This window comes from Opisthocomus hoazin, chromosome 2 (genome assembly GCF_030867145.1).
Source record: "Opisthocomus hoazin isolate bOpiHoa1 chromosome 2, bOpiHoa1.hap1, whole genome shotgun sequence".
Taxonomy (NCBI): domain Eukaryota; kingdom Metazoa; phylum Chordata; class Aves; order Opisthocomiformes; family Opisthocomidae; genus Opisthocomus; species Opisthocomus hoazin.
The window spans coordinates 67,448,702-67,470,523 of NC_134415.1; the positions used below are offsets into that span (position 1 = coordinate 67,448,702).

At 39.2% G+C, this 21,822-nt stretch overlaps 1 protein-coding gene across 19 annotated transcripts in view; it reads right to left on the reverse strand.

Annotated features, from left to right (window-relative positions):
* EYA4 (EYA transcriptional coactivator and phosphatase 4) overlaps positions 1-21,822 on the reverse strand; it is a 160,524-nt gene that overhangs the window by 17,486 nt on the left and 121,216 nt on the right. For 13 of the 19 annotated variants that reach the window (XM_075414037.1, XM_075414033.1, XM_075414031.1 and 10 more), the window contains 5 exons: positions 21,663-21,742; positions 21,106-21,286; positions 13,954-14,090; positions 12,318-12,401; positions 3,492-3,581 (listed from right to left, as the gene is read on the reverse strand). In XM_075414037.1, coding sequence (XP_075270152.1) covers positions 3,492-3,581; positions 12,318-12,401; positions 13,954-14,090; positions 21,106-21,286; positions 21,663-21,742 — 572 coding nt within the window. The remainder of the gene's footprint in view (positions 1-3,491; positions 3,582-12,317; positions 12,402-13,953; positions 14,091-21,105; positions 21,287-21,662; positions 21,743-21,822) is intronic. The other 6 variants (XM_075414034.1, XM_075414035.1, XM_075414029.1 and 3 more) reach the window with 1 other exon arrangement.

Below are 21,822 nucleotides of genomic sequence, written 5' to 3' on the forward strand. Positions count from 1 at the left end.
TAACTTAAATTATATCTCCTTGCAGTCAATTCTTTGCAGCAATTTTTAAAGCCTGAAATTTTGAGCGTACAGAATCAACAAATCATCCATAAAAATTATCCTCCTGGAATGGACAATAATTTCATTATCCAGTAAAAACACTGACTCACCACACTGAACACAAAAATTTTATTACTGAGGGGATATTCAGCACTATGCTATGTCAGGCTATACAGAACACCCCTCTTTATCTGTTAAAATTGGTTTGACCTGCCTCCCAAATTCTGAGACTTACCTAAACCCTATTTTTTGTTTCTCATTTCCATTTCTAATGAGAAAAAACAATGACAAAAGTACAATGCGATTATCATAAAAGTGGAAATATAATTCAGTTTGCCTGAAATAAATACTCTTTTTTATTCATCATTCTGGGAGTGGAGGGGGATAATGGAGTTGGAAAATTCATGTCCAAATTCCTGCTTGCAGTTCATAGAAATTGGGGTTTCTGCATGCACAGTATGCCCTACTAACATATCTAAAAACTGTCTTAAAATTAATACTGACATAGGGAGAAAAACTTCATTTTATTCCTTACCTGGTTAAGAACATAATGCATTAGTCTGGATATTATTACTGAACTGAGTCCGATCTCTAAGCATTGTTTAGGCACATGAACTTTCTAGAACACCAGACTCCTATTTTCATGGCAAAGCACCAATTGCCCTCCCAAGAAATACTTCTCAAGCTAACTAAAATTTATACACTGAGAATGAAATAGCTGGAGAACAGCCTAGCCTGAAATAAAAGTGCAGCTTGGCTGATTAGAACAAGGGTTACTGGGTCAGCGGGGAATGTCTCAGCAGATCGGAATTTCTGCATCAGCAGTCACTGTAGTGAGACAGATTTGCATAGAGGAAGGAAAACTTTATTATTTGTATGTGATAACTTTCAATAACTTGGTTATTATTACTAGACCCTGGTATGCGGTGTTTGCAACCAAGAAAGGCAGGGAAAAAAGAGAGCTTAGAGGATGTAGAGACTGGAGTCAATATTACAGGAGTATAGATTCACTAGCACATTACAGTTGTCATGTTCGGAGCCACGAGGTTTATTGTGGGATGAAGATGAAAGCACGACAGAAGGTATGGGGCTTGATGGTTCAGCATTAAAAAAGTAAGATGATTAAAGGATAAGTAATCTGTCTAGTGAATAAAGGCCTATCTCGCTTCCTTCGGTAAGAACTGAAGGTCTTGTGTCTTGCTGGCCATGACCATCAACAGCTCAGCACTCACCTCCCCTCTCCTGGGGGAGGATGGAGAGAGAAAGACAGAGAAAGAGAGATGGAGAGAGGGGGAGAGATGAGAGAGAGACCCAAAGTCAGAACTGGGGCATTCTCAGAATTCATTACACTTTTATCATGCAGAAGCACTGTAATATTCAATAATGGCCATGTGGTCTGCAAACGTATTTAACCAGACAGATTTATTCACCTGCGTATTAAAGGATGCCTCTATGTACTTTGGCACAGGATGCCATGCAATTGTATCTTATTTGCTAAGAAGATACAAAACTGTTGGTCTTTTGCATATACTGGAATGTACACAGCTCACTTCAGAATAAGAAGTCTGGAATTTTGGTAATCTTGTAAGAGATTTGGTTTTGAAACAAAGATGAATTCTGGGCTAGAAAATACTTAATTGCATATAGAAATTGGTTTTAATCAAACCAAATTGATTGAGTTATGAGATTCTCCAAGACAGTCCCCAGGTAGTTTTTTTGATTTATCTAAAACTGAAAACTGGATACTGTTCAAGCTCTGGAATGAGTTGGAGTATAAATTTTTGGACAGGATATTAAAACCACCCTGTGAAGAATATACAAAATGTGATTATCCACCTATGACAGCTGAACCTAAGATCTACAAAGAAAATAAATAATGAGAGAAAGAAATGTAGCTTCAATGGCCACAATCAAGAATAAAGAGCCATGGAAAGAGGGAAAAGCTCCATTTTGCTGAACTCTTCCACTTGAACTCAGCACAAGATTGAAGAACTCTGGGCATATGCTACTGAACGGCTGAAAGTTCATTGTGAGCCACATGAAATCTGAACACAAGGGGCAAAGGTCTGCTAAAAAGAAATTTAAGCAATGCTTTGAAAAATTGATTTGGAATCTATCCCCAGTACGGGGCACCAGAATAACATTCACCGAATGCACTTGCATTGTCAAGTGATGACTCACTAGGATTGCAATAAAACACCGACTGGCAAAAGCATGTCCAGAGATTTGCTTTCTTATGTTTCTGCCGCTGGAAGGAGGAAGTGCAGCTCAGGTATAGGGTGAAGTAGATCACAGTTTCTTGACCTAAAAAGAGCTAACAATAAATGAGGTCTGCAATGCACAGCAAAGACAACCACTGCCTGGTACTTTTTGCTTTTCTTATTGCTTACAGTTGACAAAAGAATAAAAGAAGTGCACACTAGAAAAATCAATGTCCCAGTGAATGGAAAAAATCTCATTTACCCTCATTTTTTCTATTCACTCACCAGAGACCTTGCTCTGGCACTTTAAACAAAACCGCAAAGTCTTCCAGCTGCTCTTAGTGGCAAAATAACTGTCGATGGAGGGAACTCTGGGAGCCTCTCCGAGTAAGAAAACAACTGACTTAGACAGGGCAAGGTCTGAAAAGCCCATAATTTAATTTGAGAACTGTTTTTCACCATGCCTCTTGACACACATTGTTGTAAGACCGTCATTTTCCACGTTAACAGATCTGGACTCCCGAAGCGAAACGAAAAGTATGTGAAGCCCTGATGACGAGCCTGCTTCCCAGACCACTGTCCCTGTGGCAGTCCACCTGCACGCTTCTGACAAGCGGGTGGTCCACAGCGGTCACTCCCCAGGAAGAGGTCTCTCCCTTTTCTGACCAGATGCCAAATTGCACACCCTGGGTATATTGTGACAAAACATGTGGTCGCCTGGTTACCTCGGGAAAAGACATCACCAGTGAGTATATCTATCATAGCCCAAGCTCTCTGAGGCTGCTGTCTTTGAGGTAAATGAAGAATATTCTACCTTTGATCAAGAAAGGGGGGCCTGGGGCCAAAAGGCTACTCAGGTGTGTGAAGAGAAGGACACAGTCTCTTGTGGTCAGATGATGGCAGCCACTGAAAGTGAATGTAGAGAACTTCAAGAGAAAGAATGGGAGGCACACATGTCCCCCTCCTGAAAATGACTGCAGACAGCTCTAAATCCACGGAGGCTGAAAAGATGGTCATAGGACAAAGAGAGGAAAGGATAGTTTGCAGATTCCCTCTCTCACCCAGTTTCATGGAAGGACTCTGGTGCCACAGGAAGTCATTGACATCTTGTCAACCTCTCTCTGATTAGAGTATGACAAACCCAAAGTCTAGATAGGCAGAAAATGTCACACACAACAAACACTAATGCACAGCAAAACCACTATGCTAAAACCCCAGGTGTAACAGTGTTTATGTTCCTTTGATTCTTACCTCTAAATCGTTAAAAAATAAATGTGTGTCAGCAAGATTAAAAATCATTTCTTCCATTCGCAGTCCAAGGGTCACAGCCATTGGCGGATCCTTAAAAAACAGAAAGCAAGGTTAACTACTTAAATACGTTTAAACTATATGAGAATTACTTTAAAAACCGCTGTACACAAAGAGTTTTGAGAAACTAACACTGTAAGAAATTTCTATAAAGTCCTTTCAGCATTAAGCTATTTTAATATAAGGCTACAAGAAGAGACGGCTGAACCTGTGTGAGAACATTTGGGGAGGTGGAGATGTTGAAACATCAAGATTTTTGAAAGTCAAGGCATTTGCCACCTGGCTGAACTGATGGGAAAACCTGGTGGCCATACGTAAACCTGCATAAAGAAGGCTGTAAACAGGGAAGGAACTTCTCACAAAACATATATGTAAGAAAACCAATATTTATTGTAATAAGAATATACATTTTTAATCCCTGAGCCTTTTATAAAAATATACAACTATCTTGCCTGTCAATTTATTGGCAGAAAAAAGCTGAGTCATTGAGCAGTAACTAATCTTTCTGACCCAACGCACTGAGTCAGCAAAAGAGGTAGGAACAAAATTATTCCATGTGACAACCAGTCCACTGCACAATTCCTCTGATCTCTTGGCTTTTTTTCCCATCTTTTGGGGATACAGAAGTCCTTACCAAGGCCATGGTAAACTCGACTAGGAAAGGTAGTCATCTCCACCAAATTATTACTTTGTAAGCAATTATCCTACACTGTGATAGGAAGATGTGATTTAAGAGGCCTTTTCAATTTCTAATGCCTCTGCTTTGTAAAAATACAAAAGGTAGTCTGAAACCTCTGCCCACTTCCCCAAACTGAGTTTCACTTTGGATGAATAATCACTGCCTTGCCTACGCTTATGCCTATATCACTTCTTTCCCACAATTTCTGCTGCTCCAGTATGCATGCTGAAACCCTGTGCTTGGTCCTTCTCCGTCTCAGTATCTACCCTTCTTCCATGCAGGCACTCTCTGATGAATTTCCAGGTTCTCCTCTATGATTTTATTGCAGGTATTCATTCAACAAAGTGCTTGTAAGGGTTCTTCTAAATATTCTTCAGCGTGCCTACAACCTATGGCACAATTCTTTTGGTGGTCCACAGGAATAGGAAAGCATATGTAAGTTTGTTTGTTTACTACAAGTAATTTCTTAATTTCAGATGAAATATGGGATTCCTGTCCCTGGATGAGATTCATTCAAAATGTTGTATCTGTTTTGTAGGTCAGCTTTCACACTATCAAATCATTCTACCTCAGCAAGAAATCACAAATCTATTGATTTGCAACAACAGTTTGAGAGCATTTAGTGCACAGAAAATTTGAGATAATTAATTTAGCTTTGCTAGGCTTGCTGTGAAAGAGGTAAACCAATTTGCATTACCTTACATTTGTATTAGAATAAGAATGCACGCAGACAGTTCCTGATGCTTAGCTGACACCTGGTAACTAGTTTTATCATTGCCTTAATCATTTGCCTGAGCTTGTGGGGTTCAGTTAACTTTTATAAGCTTAATGTACTGCAATGGACTTTTAAAATAGATGTGATCCTCTGCTCATTAAAATAAGAAAAAAATCTGTATTTCGTCACTTCAACTCTGACTGTCACAAGCAAGTTTTCAGAAATCCTTTCTTAAATACCTTGAGATTAGAAGTCTAAAAGTTTACCAGCATCTGGCAAAAAAATCACAGAAAACTTCAAATGATCATTTGTTAGTATTAGCATCAAATGCCTCCCAATGAGGATCAGACGTTCTCTACTCCAGGGCTTCACAACAACAGAATAAAAAAAAAAGGGCTTCTTTCCTCAAGCACTTAAAAACTAATGGCAAAATCTGAAACACAGACATATGTTGACCCTTGCTCGTGAAAAAGTCACAGTTGAAGGGGAGAATAGTGTACAAGAAATTGTAATGATCCAAAGTTAGACCAAATTCTCTGGCAGTGAACGAAAATATTTTTATACGGACCCTTGAACTGGTCTACATTACCTTTTAGAACTAAAAACCAAATGCACTGCTTAGTAGTGTAATTTCACCCCTTAACGTCTTCTGCAGTCTTGTTCACTGGATCTGAAAGTCACATGGCTGAAGGCAGCAGCATGTGCAAAGGTCAGTTTTCCATGGGGATGATTACGGAACACACGTTAACAGATTTGCAAAAACTCATGTAAGATACTTAGAACACAAATCATGAAAATACTCCGGACTCATAAGATTCCTCATCATGCCATAATGCTTTTATCAAAATGTCATCACATATAAACATGTGTTTCTCTCTTCTTTCTCTAGCGATTTTTTCTGTGCACAGTAAACCATAAATTTTTCTTCCTAGATACAGTATAATAAAGAGTATTTGCAACATGCTGCTTTACCTCAATCCTGCGAACAGTAAGGCATGTGCATAACTTTATGCACAGGTGGTAACTCATTATTTATGTGAGTTAAGTTATTCACTGGAGTGCTTCCAAGACTGGAATCTCAGACTTTTGATTCTCAGCCTCTTTTTTTCCCCTTCCTGGGTAGAAGCAGACTTGAATGCGGAAATTTGCTATAACATATTCCATTATAATCCAATTTATTTTTACAGAAACTACCAACTATGTATCACAATTTCCTGTCTTGCCTCGTATAGTTGAAAGACATAAATGTGACAAAGCTTTTATGATTTTCTTATTAGTATTATTTTTGTAATCAACTATGCTTGCCTTTATTACTGCTAAAACAAGATTTCCTATGTTCCTGTTTTGACAAAGGCATGTGGAGGATATTGCTAGGTACTGTATGTAAAATAAAATAAAGCAAAGAGACTCATTTCAGCTTAACATGAAATCAGTATGGGATCTTCCCATAGCAACTTCTGCTAAGAAGAGTCACTGGAATTGAATTCTCAGGACATGAACAATTCTTCCTTTTATGAACTGGCCAAAACTTGCACGACAACAGTTTAACAAGAATTAAACATCACGTTTCAGCTCTTTCCATGTTAAGTTCATTCCTTCACATATAAAAATAGACAGAGGAAGTGGATTTGCCAGGGTCTTGTGGTTTTGTAATGTTTGCACAATGTGGAGGAACATCCCAATCATCATTTTACTGTCTTTCAACTTGAAGCAGAAGTTGCAGACTGACTCAAGTGGCACAAACAACTGAGTGTTGAAAAGAAAGCAAGAAACATGTGCAGTTAATACAGATTTGAGCACAGAAAATTGAGACACTGAATAAAAGGCAGACTGAACATCTGCCAAAATAGTATTTTGTGCTACTCTGCACAAGCATACACAAAAGAGGAAACAATTATAAAAAAAAAAAATCTGGAAGTTTTCCCCAGATAATTTGCAGAATAAAGAAGCATAAGTCTTTGGCCCTCAGAGGCACGATTTTAGCCAGATATCATTAGCGTGCAAAAGAGTCAAGACCAGTTACAGCACTTCTGTATACCAAAATACAAATGAGTTTAGTTACGTTAGTATGAAGGCACTAAACTGGAGCCAGACTGTCTGTAGACTTCCGTACTAGACTGGTCCATCCACTGGAATGCCTCCTGGGACACTATGTAAAAATAACCTGGGAGGACCAATATTTAAATATTTTGACCAAGAGGAAAGTGACTGAAACAAAGCCCCATAAGCTCAGTGTCCATTAGTGGAAGAAAACTACTTAATACTGTCTTGGAAGGTCAGGTTTCAGCACAAAATGTTCAAAATAATTTAATTTCATTGAAAAATAATACAAACACAAATAATGTTTTCATAAAATCTCAGAGAACAAATAGATAAATAGACTGTCAGGTAGATTCATTGTGGTAGAAATTTGTAAGCATGAAGCCTTAAAAAGAAGCAAGAACACAAGCAAAATACATCAATACTATTGTAGGAATAGATTTTTAATGCTTGGCTGTCCTGAACAGACTTACAACAAAATTGGCCTCTGGAAAAAGTGGAAAAGCTTAAGTTAAGTACCAATATTTTTAGGTAAAAGACACTTCGCTACATTATGTAGGAACCTCAGATTTAAGTTCAGCTCTCACTCTTTCACAGCGGATGCTGGTTCCCAGGAGAGCTTCATGTGGGTGGCAATGGAGGAAGAGAATACATCTCTTCTGAATAACCGTATCTGGTGGCTATGAAGGAAAACTCACTCCATAGGGAGTTTCTGTTCCACACTCTCTAGAAGGCAGCAGGAAAATGGACTGAGAGGTCTCAGACAATGAGGGAGTGAATGGAGAGGACAACTGGAGGTCATGAGAGATACACTATTAATACAGGCAGACAAAAGCATATTTATGAGTGAATTAGGGAATGTCATCATGGGTGCTAATGGTGACAGTTTTTCTGTTTAAAGACTGGACAAGCAGAAAGTGAACAATAAAAAGCTTCTGAGCCCTTTCTAGAGAAGTGTACAAGGTTAATGTGACCTCCCCAACAACCTTCTGTCATTGGCAATGCTACCAAAAATGCACAAATGTGATCATCAGCTGTGGCTTTGTTTTGATTTTTGCACTTGGAAATCACGTTCTCCCCCTTCTAAGTTCTCAAGAGACTTAAATTCTTTTTTAACCAGTTGCACCTTGAGTCACAGTATTTATCTGGGCATTCTTGCCCTCCAGACTGACCTGAGAGAAATGAATGAAATATAAACGCTCCGAGGTAGACAAAACTCCAACTTAATCAGCCTTAAATCAGCAAGAATAACTGGAATGCAATGGAACAAAGAATACATACTGTTCACAGGGAATAAGAATGTACCTCATAAACTTTTAACAGATGATGACATCTCCTAACACATGTCCTGTCACATCAACAAATCCTCACTTAAGAGCTCAGCATTGTAGAAAACTGTATCTGCCAACTGGTGCTCAGCTGCAAAAACCATCATCAGCGACACAAGTCATAATATAACAGCTCAGATGCCAATGTTCATAATTTGCTACTGCAGTAAATAATTAAAAATAGAAATGTACTAGTTTCATGAAGTACGAAGCAGATGAGCAAATGAGCTGAACAACGAGACTTACTCTTACGGCTGGGAGGCAGCATGGTTTCCCTGAAACCTAACAGAGGTGTAGTGTAGTTTTTATTCTCTTTTTATGTTAGCTCTGACCAGCCCAATAAAATAACCACTACACCAAAAGTCAGACAGAAACACTCCTAGGCAGAAAACAGCAAGCCACTGAATATTCCTCTAGGTACGTTTAATATTTTAAATATCAATGTGATGCATTGACCAGCCCCTGGCCAAATCTCTTCGACTCCAGTGGAGTTTAAAGCTATACTCTACTTCTGCCCAGACAAGAAGCAGCAATTTGCCCTGTTTTAAATGAGATGCTTACAGCTGCATCCAACAAGTTAAATCTTTCAGCAAATCACTAGTTTTGTTTTCAACATGGTTATCATGACAGCCCTATATAATTCTGAAATAAAATAATTATCACACCATGCAAAGTGTTGCACAAGTGTATACCAAGGAGAGAGACCATCAAAAATCCTCAGGCGTAAGTCAGAAATCTGTTGTCGTCTTGACAAATGTATGACCCGGAACTTGCCTACTGGATCCAGGCCTTCCCACATAGTCTCTGCCAATGAATACCCCCATTGCCTACAGGGATGCTGGCTTGCCTTTCCTATTTCTCTTGTATTCCACCCATTTGTTAAACTGTAGAAATCTTTTGAAAGAGAAATTCTTTGTCTTCTGGTTAGTCTGAAGCACTCCTGCGCTCACACATTGGTCCCTCTATCTGGCCATAACAGTGTGATAGACACCTCCACATGCGGCACCTCCCCTCACCGCATTCCCTGTGCAGCTTGAACTACAGCAGAGCAGAGAGATTAAAAGACTGACTTCTGAATGTACAAAGTGAGCACACTAGATATAAGCAGATGCCGTCCATTAAAGCAATGTTCACATTAAAGACTCACTAACCTCGTTTAGAATATTCAAATATGAGAGAAGGGGAAAACACTGCTGTTCCTGTTATTTTTTTTTTTTTTGTCATTTCTTTTTTGGGAGTAGCATCATTATGTTACACAAAATGGCCTCACAAAATACATATAGAAGAACCCAGTACACACAGCTAAACATTTGTGTAACATTACATGTCTCACTTTTTTTTTAAATCCGAGAGCAAATTACTTCAATTAAATAATTTATTATCACTATTATTTTACATGACCCTGAATTTTTTTTCATTGTGAAGCAACAATTTTATACCACCTTTCCAGGATAAAGAGCTCTTTCAGCACTTTTGGAAGACCTGTGTGCTCGCAAGACTTCCACTGAGAACATCCCAATTCATGGAGTATTTGCTCTCATAGCAACTCAGTTGTGACAGCAAACTAGACTTCAGTCTGGATTAAGACCTTGTTTACAGATGGAAATCATATGCAGAAAAGATAAGGGCCACATCTGCTAAAGAGGTTGTGCACCAGAGACTGACTGAGGTCCAGCTGTGCTATCTTTCCCTTCTCCCATGTCTGACCTCTTAGGCACTCGGGCTCAGACACAGCCCATCTTCAGTTTAGACAACACTTCAATGACATGCAAAAGTTAAAGCCTACTCATGATAAGCTCTCTCTGTATTCCCTTCCCTACTGCTCTAGCCTCACTGCAGTCAACAACAGATATATTTGAGTTTCATTGGCAATTACCTTCCCGATGACTTCTCTATAAATATGGCAAAGTTAGTCACTGCAGGAAGGAAAAAGTCTGCTACTTTTATTTTACAGTGTCTGGAAATGAACATGTTTCACTACTTGTATGCATGCCACCTATCAGTATCAAAAAAAAAAAAAGGATTATACTCGAGAATTCCTCCCCTTTTGCTTCATGGTTGTTCATGACATTTGTTTACTGATGCTGATCTCAGCAGCATAACTACATTAATTTCTCTTGCCCTTGAGATACTCTTGGTTTATGCAAGCCAACTTTATCTGCTCTCAGTGCTACTGGCTGTTAATACGCCATCCACGTTTCTAAGGACTCTGTATGAATTCTTAAAGAACAGTGGTACTGGGATTTTTTAAATCCCCACTCATAACAAAGCGAGAAATCAAGAAGAATTAATTTCTGTTTCTGTCTCTAAGACTGTTTCCAATGTTGCTCACAGGAGTTTGTGAGCTACAAAATGTGCTCTGATTTTTAAAACTTTGTGTTCAAGTCAACTTAGACTTTAGTCATATATTCTGTGAGATGGTGCAGGAGATGTAAACATCCTAAGGGCACAATCAAAAAAGGATCAAATGAATGACTGCGTTGCTGGGGCAATTCAGCAAGTTTTGTGGCAGTCTACGGGCCACACTTAAAAGCGATACAAGTGTTCACATTCAGCTAGGTTTCCTTCTTGTTTTGGTAACTGTAAGTTAGAAATGGTTCTGACAAAGTCACAGTTGTTACAGTGTTTGAAAAACAGCAGAAAGGGAGTTTTTGACAAAGTACTGAAATGTGCACTGATTTGGCACTCTGAAGCTGCAAAACAAGCAAGGCTGTTCTTCACAAGACATGAAAAACTACTCTTATCTTAGCATTCCAAAAATTCAGATATTTGTCTGGGTCTGAGTTTTCCTATTAGCTTTCTCTTTTAATAACCACAAATAACTGTCTCAAAACACGGAGAACTGGCCCATCTGTGGTTATTATCCACAGGTTCTGGCTCTGGCTGTTTCTAACCCACTGGCTGAAGAGGTGGATGTGGAAAGCATTTCTCTCATGTCTTGTTTCTCACACTCTTTTCTTGAGCATCTGATTCCGGCTGCGATAAAGAGGCAGGAAACTTACGCTAAACAAGCCCTTCATCTGACTTGGTACGGACACAGTTATGATCTTAAAAAGAAATACTTTTGTATTAATTACACTTGAGTGACACAACACCTAGAAAACCTACATCCACATACAAACATTCTCCCTCTCCATTTTCTTCCTTTCCATACATTTGCCCTAATTTTTTGTTTATCCCAGGCCTTTAGCTCTCCCCTTCTTAGGAGTCTGCTCCTGCTGCTACACACTGGTCTTCCCACCAGCCCTTTCTCCCCTTGCCCGAGCACCATTCCCAGGGCTCCCACTGCTATGCCAGTGGGGCTCACTGCTGAGTTAGCAGGAAAGCTCCTGCTCCTGCTCCAGCAGGCTGCAACTGCCTCTCTCTGCTTCCTTCACCCTTCCTCCTGCTCTCCTGCTCGCTGCTCCGTGACCTGAACTCCCTTTGGATCTCATCGGAGGGGAGAGGATGCATGCAACTGTCTGCTTGGGAGTCGGATTCACTCCCCGGCATTACTCACCCCAGAGCCAGCCAAGGGAACCAGATATTCAACGGAAAAGCTTGGGAGTCAAAGAATAACATCTGCAGCTGGCGCTGAAGCAGGTTTGTCTCCTACTTGCTCATCCTGATTCATCAATTTCCCTGAAAATTCACCCATTGCTCCAGTTTGTTTCTTATTTCTTCCTCTATGCATCCAAATAGTCAGTTATTTTATTTACCCATTACCTTTGTTATCTCCCTGAAACATCTCTTCCAACGTACCTCAGGAACTCATCCTTGTTCCCCTACAAACTCTTCCCTCATTTTCAGCATCTTCTTCAGCCCTGCCTCATATATTGTGCTTAGGGTCTGTGTCTCATTTCTCTCCTTGACTTTTACACATTAACTCCCTGAAAATGCAGTTCACTGTACACTTTCCCTCTACTTTCACCCAAGCCATGATGAACATGGAAGGTGAAAAACACGTACGTGTGCAGGCCAGATAGCTCTGATACAGTGAATCCTTGCAGGATTAATGGCTCACATACCTTGCCATACTTCTGTGCGTAGGATCCTGTGAGCAGCGAATGAAAAACTATGATTGTTTCATCCAAATCCCAAACAAATACACGCTGAAAAAGAAGTGGGGACAGTATTATTAAACAAATAACATCAAAGTCCAACCACTATCCCACCCTGGGAGCTAAAAGTCAACTCAGTCCTAAAGTTTAACTAATCGCTTGACCAGGAAGGTTTTCTCTTAAAATCAGCAAGAACTGTGTATCATGCATGGTAAAAAGTCAGAGGGAGAGTAACTTTTGAACTCTTCAACCATTTCTTATTTGTCTCCTAAACAGCTTTTCGAAACAGCTGCATAACACAGATTTCAAAAACGTGATGGGGGTCAAACATAATTGTTAACTTAAGTATAAACTGTACTCTCAGATAATTCTATGCAAGTCTTACTGATTCAAGGTTCTTCTTCGTTTGTCCTGCATAGCTAAAATTAAGTCTTGGGTAAAAGTGCTATATACCACGTATAATGTCATACAGAATTTAAATAATTTTGTAGGATAAAGTGGGTTATTCTACCTCAAAAAAAAAAAAAAAAAAAGAAAGAAACTCCTTAAAGTGATATGGGGTTTCAGTTCATTTTAACTGGTGAACTGTAAGAGAAACAGGAAAACAGAAATGTAAAAAGTTCAGAGTATTTTTACTGGAAAAATTAAATCATTTGAAAAGAAAAAACTATGTAACAGTTTCAGTATAAAAGCAAGGGCATTTACATTGAGTGCCTAGCACTGCAGCCCTCCTTGCCATTCTGGGAGCAGCTGTATGGCCAGCCAGGTCCCAGCAAGAGTCTTGTCTTCTGCTGCACCCGCAGCTGGTCAGCGAAGGCAGAGCCGTGGGGCTGGCCAGGGCTGCTCGCTCCCAGTGCCTGTCTGCTGGCAGCATGCTCCCCTGATGCCAGAGACAGACTGTTTCACACTCACACAGCTTCCTCCTCCTCCTCCTCCTGTCACTGTAAGGCAGTGCACTGCTAGCACAGGAGTAATACAACTGTAATTACTCCGTTGTTAAGAGGTCACCTACATCTTAAATCATCACTCCATATATTAGGCAGATATATTTCTTCACCAAGGCACTGATCTTGCACATACTTAAGTACAGCCATAATTTCCCTGATGTAGGCTGTCTCATTGAAAGCCACTGCATTACTTACAAGCACAAGGACAAACCTGTGCCTAAGTGTTAGAAAGGCTAGGCCCAGATAATTCTGCATATTTACACTGCATTCATAAATACATGTAATCAAGCTGAGCAATATATTTGATACTTCCTATTCAAAAAACTAAAAGAAAATTGGACAACTTTGAACACACACCTCTCTCAATTTTGTGGCTCTATTGCTTGAGAAACTGAAAGACACTCAATCTTACAGCTAAAAAGTGCAAGGCTGAATCACATTTACTTTTCTGCCTAACTTTGTCATAAAGAACAGTAATGCCTCCTTGTACATGTATGTTAAAATAGCAACTCATATCTGTTATATTCAGTTAGTGAGACTGAGCCCATGATGTTTTCTAAAATGCCTTGAGCTATTTCCACAGCTGTAGTTTTCAGAATTTACTTTTCATCAAAAGAAACCACCACATAACCATTCATCAATTACCACAGGCATACCTCCAAGTCACTGTCCGGAGGGGGTGATGGATTATTCTTCCGCCCTCTACCCCGAGATTTTGACCCAGAACTCCTACATGTTCTCTCATCAAGATCTTTGATTGGCGTGGAGGGGCTCTGCACTGTGTCAAACTCCCCTGTAAAATCAACCATTCATGGCAAAATTAGTGCTGGATTTTTAAATAGTGAACCTTTTTTTCCTCATAGCTAGACACGTCTGCATGCAAGCTCAACCACAAGATGCACCTAAAAAGTTGTATAAAACGAGTGATAACGTGGTTTGTCTTATGAAGATGGAATCTGCAGATGCCACATACACTTTTGACCTTACCAAGGAAATGTTATAAAACTTAGCAGAATAAGAGAATGACTAAAATGACACATATGCATGTGCAGATACATACACAAATACACAGGAGCACACTCAAAATATTGGTAGATCCAAGGAATATGTATTTTAAAAGTCACACCAATGACTTGCCAAAACATGAAGTGCCTTTTAATTAAAGTAGTTCACTTCCCATGTTTGGAGTTCAGCTAGACTTCTTTTCAAGTCTCGTGTTACTTTTACCAGAATACCCTTTGGCACATGTTCACACACCAGAAAAGCCAGTCAGCTTCCTTCTTCATCTCCTCCTCCCCTGTCATGTACTTGTATTCTGATCATCCTTCTCTAAGTACCAACTATCATCTGCTGTCAGAGAGAAGATGTACTAGAAGGACCTTTGGTCTGGTGTGGCATAGCTGCTCTTAACACTCAGGCCTACCCCTATTTACTCATTTAATCTGCTTTGCCTCTGCTGGTACCAAAGGGTTTTAGAGGTGACCACAAACCAGTAGCTACGTAAGACATAGAGTCAGCAAGAAAGATGACGTGGAACTTTCCCTTACAAAGTACTTTTATGTCACAGCTCAGTAAACAGAAAGTACCTTTTTCTTCATAACTCAGTACCTTTGGTGCCCTTTTAAAATTGCTAGCAATAAATGCAGTTTGGCTAGGTTCTCGAGTGCTAAATGACATAAATCCTCCTTCGCCATCTACCCTATTAATGATTTTTCTCCATTAAAGAAGGAAAAGGTACAGCTTAGATCTGACATCTACTACAGAGTCTGATTCAAAGGAGTCCTTGTGCTGCATGTAATTGAGCACTTCTGGGCCACTCTGGTAATATGTATTAAAAGTGCTCATGATGGCAAATCTGCAGAATAAATCAACACTTGGTACAAGCATTTTCCAAGAATCATCTGTGATGAATCTGATTTTGAGCTGGAACCTGAACATTATTTCTTTTTACAAAGGAGCACCACTACAGTCACCAAAATCCAGCAGGCAACAGAGAAAGTGGCCAGCAGATCAGAGAGAGTGATTTTTTTGCTCCATTCTGAAGTTTTGCAAGTCCACATCTGGGAAAATGTCGAGTTTTTGGTCCCCAAATATTAGAGAGATATTGACAAATTGGAGTTAGTCCAGGTGAGGGTCGCCAAGACAGTTAAGGGGCTGAGCACAGAGGATGAAAGGCTGAGTGACTCTTCACGGAGGTATACAGAGAAAGGACAAGAACCAACAGACAGAAATCACAGCACAGGATATTCCTGTTAGATACAAGATAAAAATCCTTCACTGTGAAAGTGGTCAGGCCCTGGGACAGGTGACCGGAGAGACTGGGCATTCTCCATCCTTGGAGATTCTCAGAACTCCATTGGACACAGCCCTGAGCAACTTGATCTAAGTTGGCTCATCCATGAGCAGGCTGGACCAAAAGACCTGCAGAGGTCCCTTCCAACATGAATGATTGAATGTTTCTGTGATCTTGCCCGAGTCATTCACCTCATTCTCCCTCCACGACAAAGGAGAAAACAATTCTAGTCTAGTAGGCTCTAAGAAGAAAAAATAGTCTGCAGTCTCAAGTTAAGGGTCTGTGCACAATGTAAGACAACAGTTAAATTCTTAATCTCTTCCATCATTTATTTATACCTTACAACAAACTACATACATAAGATTATTAAAATAAATACACTGGGAAGATATATTTATATATCTTGACTGGAAAAACACTGTTGTATTTCTTGGAAGAATAAGATTTAAGCCTATAATGTCACATTCCTGAATGGGAGCTCTCGACATTGTGAGGAAAGAATTCAAGATTCAAGGAAAGTGGAAAACAAGATGAAAGTTAGTTCCTGAGCCTCCTGGTTAGGACATTTACCTGGAGAAGGATGTATATAGGTTCCAATGCCTTCTCCAGGACAGACTGCTTTATCTCACTGAATGACTGATATATATGAAGTATAAAGATATATTTTCATGACCAAGAATCCACATCTCTCTACCCCCAAGTGAAAGGTGATGAATCTTCCATGAAACAGAAGGAAATCAAATACGTCTCTCTCATTTCCTCGAAAAGTACTGAAATAATTCTGCTACTGCCTGGAAGAAGATACTTCTACATTTTTCTCAAACTAGGTGATGACTAGTTCAATGTCACAAAATCAGTGTGCTCCTCTGCTGTGCAGAACAGAGCCAAACTTCTTCAGAACCACAATTTGAGAATTTATTCCAGATATCATTTTAGGTAGGTCTGTCCTAATTTAGATATATGCATATAATATGCATTCTGTAGTATTTTCTCTTTCATCTGAAACTCTTATTTGCCAAGAAACAATGGGAAAATTGAGCAGCAATAGTAATATCTAATGAATAATTTTTCCATGCTCTTTTTACTTTGTCCCTACAGAACGGAGAAAGAATTCTTGTTGACTAATCATTTCTATTCACAGCACGGTGTTGATGTCAGTAAGGACACTGCAGGCAGTGGAGCGATCAATAAGGTCACATTATCTTAGTTCTTCCTCCATAAGAAGAACAGCAAAATATACTTTTGCAAATTTACAAATGTACCAAAAGATGCTTCATAACCAGAATCCTCATGCAGCAAAAACCTACACTGGTTTCAACAGAAGTTCTGAGTGTGCAACAGCTCTGTACAAAAATGTAATTTCCTAGATTTTTCTGACAGAGCAGAAAAAATATCCCAAAACAAAACCCCAGAAATGAAAAGACAAACATTAAATAAATAAAGATGAATGTTTACATTCTTACCACAGAAGTCTTCTTATTTATAACATTTCAACATTTTACAACAAAATCAAGAGTCGTTTCTACAGTAATGTATTAAAACATCTGTTCTCAATGACTGTGTTTAATCTACCAAAAATAAAATATAAAAATATCCTGTTCTAAATCTTCTCTTGAAAGTATTCAACAACTGAAGTAAATTACTTCAATTTTCATTTACCATTAGCCACTAGCCATTGCCCCAGGCTTCTGCTTGAGTTAATGCTGTATATGATTGCTTAATTATCCATTAATCAGTACCGTAACTAATCACTGTACCTTGTAAGTTGTAGATATTTAAAGCCAACTTTATTTCATTACACTAATCTCTAAATCAGAACGAGCAGCTGTCTCTTACTTGAATGCAAGGTATGCATCTATTTTAGAACTGCAGAAGTCAGTAGTGCATGTTTTTTTGAACAACTGCAGACTTAATTGCTTGATTTGCTTTTTACCAACAGCAGGCTAAAGGAGCAACTGCATTTTCTTACCCTGTGTTTGCTTTAGAAATGAGGTCAATGCTGATAAAAGGAAAACTTATTAAAAATTCAGCCATATAACACAGAAGAATGCAAAAAATTCTAGTACCAAAGAGTACTGAAAACCTTACCCTCATGAAAAATTCCTACTGCAGTTTCCTATTAGATAGAAATTTTTATTGTAATATTTGAAATATTTTAGGTTTTCCAATATTCAACACATGCCTAATAAATATATTTCATAGCCTCCTCACACTGGAACTATGAGCAGCATCAGAGATCGAATAAAGCAAGAGGAAAATGTTAAAACAAGAGCATGGAATGGCCTCTTTATCACAGATGTTCATACACACACAGTTCATGTCCAGCAAGAAGCCTTCTATGCTGTGGAGACCTTGCAGCAGCCCCAGTTCGAGGACGGGGAGTTACAGCGCTACCTTTACAAATGGAGGTGGTCTTTCATATCCAGAACATTGTTTCCCACCTGTAGTTCAATGTGAACATCCCCTCCTCCTTGTTAAAACACAGTTGTGCCACTTAAGCAGGAGAAAAGAGGTATGGGCACAGTCTGCATATAGACCTAATGCCATGTCCTGGAGAAGCTGCAAAGGATGACTTCTTTGTGGGTACCAAATTAAGAGAGACCAAGCTCTGCTGCATCCCAGTAACCAAACTGGAGCTAATATCCTACGAGTGATTCACCTCGCCTGGCTCTGGACATATGAAAGTGAGGTGCTTACACATGAAGCTTTTACCCAGGCCTATTTCCTCTGCTAGAATTTTGTCTGCCCTAGGTTAAATGTAGTCATGTGCTCACCAAATGTACTCAAATGTACTCAACTCTTTCGACCTCATCTCAGGATTCGTCTGATTTAACCCAATCATCTGAGCTGAATTGCCCTTGGAGATATCTATTTGTATCACAGACACTCTGTGCTAGCGAGTGCACTTTGAAAAATCTTTTTTTTTTTCTTTTTTTTTCCCCCTAGCTTGTAATGTTTTATTGCTTGTTATGTCCCTGCTCATGGCAGGGGGGTTGGAACTAGATGATCTTTAAGGTTCTTTCCAACCCTTACCATTCTACGATTCTATGATTCTATGAGTATCAGAAAGTGAAAAGTCTATTTCAATTTTCATCTCATTTTCTTTACTTGGTGAATAAATTAAATTATTACTGATATTAATTCTTGATCTGACATGGCTTGATTATGAAAACAAGAAATCCTGTATGTGTGGAGCGTACTAGAGGCTTTGATTAGTTATTTGAATTAATAGCTAGCACAGAAGGCAGAAGAGTGAAGTGCCTCATTGTGTTTAATCTCCAATTTTAGCTGGAGTCAGTCTAAGGACCGAGCAGTAAATTCCTGTTAGGCAGCAACTGAACATGGTGCGTACTGAAGCTCTGCAGTCTGATCTACTCTGTCCGAAGTGATCTCCAAGACAGTGCACCTCACTGATGGAAATTTATTTTTACAGTGACACAGAAGGACACAGGCATGTCATGTATTCTCAAAGTGGGTGTTACGCTCCCAGCAGAAGGTCGCATGATCAGTGCAACGCTTCACAGAAATAAGGAGTACGTGGGCGGACTTGTAAGTTCAGATGCACAATCTACTTAACAGGAAAACAAGGTCACAGGCTTAAATAATCCACAAACAAGAAAAATCCTTACTATTTCACAGATGTGAAGCCTTCGATACTTTTTCAACCTGTTCAAGCTATGTAAGATTCCTTTTCTTTGCCAATGCTATTCAATATTAAGGGAGTTTGTAATACATGATAAATCTATACAGCATTTCTAGGAAACACACGTACACAAGGGAGACACAATCTCAGAAATGCTGTCTGATTTTCCCAAATAAGAATATATGGGAATAACAAAAGAACAACGAAAAGTACACAGGACACGTACAATTATCAAAACATCACTTGTGACCATACCCTACCCTACTCTACTACAAACATGCACATGCACACACAAACTTTAAAAATCAGCTCGAGGAAACCAGCTGGCAAGGAAAAATTTCAACTCACGCAATTAAAATTCCAATGTTTTTAGTGAATTTAAGCAGCTTATATGAAGTATGGGGCCTTGCTTATACTTTTCTACACACTATTACCCCTCCTTTGCACAGATTCATCATTATAGTACATGAGTTTTTCTTCGATACTTTTCAGTGAGATGTTGCAGCTGCCAGGATGAGAATTAGGAAGATTTATGTAAAGAGTTGGTTTTGTGATTAAAGCCCATTTCCCCCCTATTCAGAACCTAATCTAAACCCCAGTTTTTTAGTCCTTTTATAAACGATCACGGTCTGTAGGTAAGGAAGACACTACCCATGCTGCATGAGTGACATCCGTTTCCCTGGAAGAGATTTCTCTAACAGCGCTGAGCCAGGCAGCTGGCTACTGGTAACCTCTCCCATAGATGCTACACGCAGCCTTAGTAGGCTACTTAGGTTACGGATATATAATGTTGAGATAAATCTTTAACAACTTCCTATATAACGGAAAAAATACAGGAAAGTGAGCATGAAAAAGTAGTCTCTGGTCACCTGGTAAGGATAACACTTGTCTGACTGTGGCTGTGAATTCCTAAACTAGCCCACCAACATCTTCACAGCTCTGCACAATACTATGCATAATTTCAAATACACAACTTTAATTGCTTTTTATTTTAGTCCCATTTATATTAAACAGGGGAAAATAAATTGTTGAGTCAGTCAGAAACTTAGAAATCTAGCATAAAAAAAAAATCCATATTAAATTCTGCATTTTCACAACATGTAGAATGGAGCAGGCAAATGACTGCGAACCGGGTTAAAACAGCGATGAGGAAAACCAAGGAGCTGCCATTGCGCAGCAGCGGTGCCCTCGGAACAGAGCCGTGCAACGCAACGTTGTGCTGCAGGGGGTGTGCACAAGGCGGCAGAGCGGGACAGGCGAACCGAGCCTCCTCGGGGCCCCTGGGAACTTTCTTTTTCGCAGCTGCTTCAACGCTATTGTTTTCAAGAGACTTGTGGTAATAACCGATTGCTCTATTCTTAGTTACCTGAGTTTGTAAATTAGCAATCATGGCTAGTATAGATTTGAATAAAGCCCATGTACTCTAGCTCACGCGACTGGGGCGTCGTTAAACGAACAATGGTTCCTTGCTTTAAATTCTTTACAGCAACACTTCAGAACATGTCAGTGGATAAAGGAACGTCTCACTGTCAGTAACAGAAGAGCTCACTGAATTTTTATTTCAAAATTTACTAAAGGTTTGTTGCCATACAGTTGTTTCTGGTACTAAAGGATCCCTACCAGACTGCTGTAACCTTTTCGAGGTCTTCTCCTTCAACAGATGACCATCTCGGTCTGCAAAGAGCTTTATTTAACTAACAAACAAATTAGACAGGTTTCTCAACTAAAAATAACCCCTCAACTTATTTTGGCTGGTTTGCACGATAAAGTTTTCTTAAAAGCATGAGCTTAAAATGTCAATATTCAAACAAGGTGGATATGCAAATCTTGTCGTTACACAAGTACAGAATAAAATACAAAAATTTTTTTCACCTGAATGTAGATCTGTACCTGGTTGACTAGTCAGGCCAGGGAGAGAGTCTTGTAACTGGTAGGTTGATGATGATGAAGTGCCATCAGCCGTGTTGTTTGAGGTCATATATGCACCATATGTTGATGCTGAGTAATACTGTGCATATTGATTTTGGCCAAAAGCTGTGTATGATGGATAATCCTAAAACAGCAAATGCAGCAGAGTACTTAAGCAAAGTAGAGAGTGATTTTTCCAACAAGTATTTGTAAATGTGCAATCATATGACTTTTACAGGAGTTTGGGGGGTTTAGTTTAGATTTTTTTTAATATAAGGATATTTAACATTTTTAAATCTAAGGATATTTACTAACAGACTAACAGGGAGGTTGCTGAAGTATTGAAGTGCCAAAAGATGCAAGTAGGCGTCCACTGGGATTTTTATCACTTTCCAGATAAAACAGCATTGAACCACAGTGAGTCTGATTCAAGATAAAAGATCTAAATTAAACTAACATGCTGTCATTGGAGTTCTATAAATCCTTTTGTAATTGACAAATACTAATGTTAATATTCTTACCTGCTGTGAACTACTGAAGTTTGTAGAATTTGAAACAGAATTGTTTGCATAAATAGTGGATGATGGTGTAAAACTAGAACCTAAAATTAAAACATACAATTAACTGTGAGAACTTGTTTGTGAGACAAAATAAAATTCTAAATACAGTATTCCATGTTAA